Source organism: Notolabrus celidotus, unplaced genomic scaffold, assembly GCF_009762535.1.
Source record: "Notolabrus celidotus isolate fNotCel1 unplaced genomic scaffold, fNotCel1.pri scaffold_184_arrow_ctg1, whole genome shotgun sequence".
Taxonomy (NCBI): Eukaryota; Metazoa; Chordata; class Actinopteri; order Labriformes; family Labridae; genus Notolabrus; species Notolabrus celidotus.
Genome location: NW_023260042.1, coordinates 35,639 through 38,592, shown reverse-complemented (window position 1 = coordinate 38,592; position 2,954 = coordinate 35,639). Strand labels below are relative to the sequence as shown.

At 36.0% G+C, this 2,954-nt stretch overlaps 1 protein-coding gene across 1 annotated transcript in view; it reads left to right on the top strand.

Moving 5' to 3' along the window:
- The first annotated feature begins 1,881 nt into the window (after positions 1-1,881).
- The window catches only part of LOC117808932 (potassium voltage-gated channel subfamily KQT member 3-like), a 19,255-nt gene continuing 18,182 nt past the window's right edge, over positions 1,882-2,954 (top strand). Inside the window, exon 1 of the mRNA XM_034678605.1 lies at positions 1,882-2,094. Within this exon, the coding sequence (XP_034534496.1) occupies positions 1,882-2,094 (213 nt within the window). The remainder of the gene's footprint in view (positions 2,095-2,954) is intronic.

The window sequence follows — 2,954 nt, the reverse complement described above, 5'->3', positions numbered from 1 at the left end:
TTATTTGTTGTATGTTTGTAGTCCAAAAAGACCAATCAGGTGTCAGCAGGAGAAACAGTCTGTATGGAGAGCAACAGCAGGTGTTCTAGAACTCTGACATCATCAAAGACAGAATTCCAGAATTCTGTCTTTGATGATGTCAGAATTCTGTCTCTGATGTCAGAATTCTATTTGCTTTGATCCCATTTTATTGCTTTGATTTCATTCTATTGCTTTTTAAAAAACTTAAGTTATAATTTTGGGCTTTTTGCCTTTATTTTTGATAGGACAGCTGAAGAGAGACAGGAAATGTTGGGAGTAGAGAGTGGAGCGGAAGACATGCAGGAGATGGTCGCGGCCGGGAATTGAACCGGCGACCCCTGCAAAGAGGACTGTAGCCTCTGTATGTGTGGCCCCTATTCTACTGCTTTGATCACATTCTGATCTGACAGAATTCCAGAATTCTGTCTCTGATGATGTCAGAGTTCTGTCTTTGATGATATCAGAATTCTGTCTTTGATGATATCAGAATTCTGTCTTTGATGATGTCAGAATTCTGTCTTTGATGATGTGAGAATTCTGTCTTTGATGATGTGAGAATTCTGTCTTTGATGATGTCAGATTCTCTTTGATGTTGTCAGAATTCTGTCTTTGATGATGTCAAATTCTGTCTTGATGATGTGAGAGTTCTGTCTTTGATGATGTCAGATTCTCTTTGATGTTGTCAGATTTCTGTCTTTGATGATGTCAGAGTTCTGTCTTTGATGATGTCAGATTCTCTTTGATGTTGTCAGAATTCTGTCTGTGATGATGTCAGAGTTCTGTCTTTGATGATGTCAGAATTCTGTCTTTGATGATGTCAGAGTTCTGTCTTTGATGATGTCAGAGTTCTGTCTTTGATGATGTCAGAATTCTGTCTTTGATGATGTCAGAGTTCTGTCTTTGATGTCAGAATTCTGTCTTTGATGATGTCAGAATTCTGTCTTTGATGATGTCAGAGTTCTGTCTTTGATGATGTCAGAATTCTTTGATGATGTCAGAATTCTGTCTCTGATGATGTCAGAATTCTGTCTCTGATGTCAGAATTCTGTCTTTGATGATGTCAGAATTCTGTCTATGATGTCAGAGTTCTGTCTTTGATGATGTCAGAATTCTGTCTTTGATGATGTCAGAGTTCTGTCTTTGATGATGTCAGAGTTCTGTCTTTGATGATGTCAGAGTTCTGTCTTTGATGTTGTCAGAATTCTGTCTTTGATGATGTCAAAGTTCTGTCTTTGATGATGTCAGAGTTCTGTCTTTGATGATGTCAGAGTTCTGTCTTTGATGATGTCAGAATTCTGAGAACAAATGGAACATTCCGTGAAGAAGGTCAGAGCTAAAGAAACATCAGTGTCTCTAATCCTCTTTCATAGACCTCCATTCAACAAAAACATTGTAGACGTAGTTTTCTTCTCCTCTTGAGACAGACCTGACAAAGCTTGACTTTGGACTTTGGACTAATCATGATGTTATTATTTCAGCAAACTGAAGACCCGTTAATTACAAGAACATCACAAGAACATCAGTTCCTGTTTACAGTGAAACTGAGACTCACCTTTATTTCACCATCATATTTAGAGGGGTGGGTTCCCCGGTCTCTTTTCATAGAATCAGTCCATCCTCTTGTTTTTGATCTTATTTGCTTCAGTAGATCAAAACGAGACGTTATTAACTCTGACAGGAAGCCGGGACAGCAGTGGTTTGACTCTGATGTGTTGATAAGTCCAGCCAATAAGAAAGAGTCTTCCTCCCCGATCAGCCTCTGAGGATTTATGATTACATTTAATAACTTGATCCTCCGTGATGTGAGACCGAACAGACACGAACACAGAGAGAGGAGGAACATGAAGGAGTGAGGGTTTGATGGAGCGTCTGGTGCAACCTGCTGGAAACAGAGACGACTGCCGACAGAGTCGGAGGTTCAAAACCTGTCAGTCATTCCCTCGGTCCTTTGGCTGCCGCTGGCCTCGGGGCCCCGGGTTCACCGCAGGTCTCGTCTCCTCTGATTGGAAACCTGCTGCTGAGATCTTCTCCCAGCAGCCCGTCCTCCAGAGACCGTTTGTTGTAGAGACACGAGTATCAGAGTACGTCGTACCACAGATTCATCATTTCCTTCACTCTAAATATCATCAGTTTTTTAATGTAGTGTTTGGAGGTCAAGGTGAGGATAAGAACTGAAATATTAATTTTGAAAAAATTACAAAAAAACAAAAATAATGAGACAACATGGCACATTTTACAGAGGTCTGATTCAGTCGTGCAAAAAATGTAAAATAAAAAATACTGAGACCACGCCTTTAATGAGAAAAAGTCACAATAATGAGATAGTCATTGTTTTCAGACAAAACTCAATATTAAAAGTCAGAAAATAAAATGTTAACTATGAGATGAAAAGTCATTATTATGATTAAAACAATATTTTAAAATAAAGTCTCAAATTAAACAAAATGTTAATAATGAGATGGAAATTCTCAGTTCTAGTGAAATATTTGAAAATTAACAGACAAAAAATTCAATATTTAGAGATAAAAATGTGAGAAAGTGAGATTACAAGATAAATGCTAAAGTGTCAGTTTTTGTAAGAGGGTTTTTAGATAGCCGGGTAAAGTTATGAAAATATTAAATGGTAAAAATTATAAAATGAGGTAAAAAAGTTATGAAATAAAAAGTCAAAATAAAAAATATATTCTGAGAAAAAAAAGAGATTAATAAAAATGTAATCCGTTTTTTTTTTTTTGTAGTGACCTGGTAAAGTTATGAAATAAAAGTTGAGATAAGACATAACAGGTATTTTAATATTTAATGTCACAAATTATTAAATAAGATTTTGAAAATGTTAAGAGATAAAGAGTAACAAATATTAAATAAAAATCTAAATGAATTAGAAAATTATAAATATTAGATATTACAGATAGTGAGATAAAAATAGAAATATA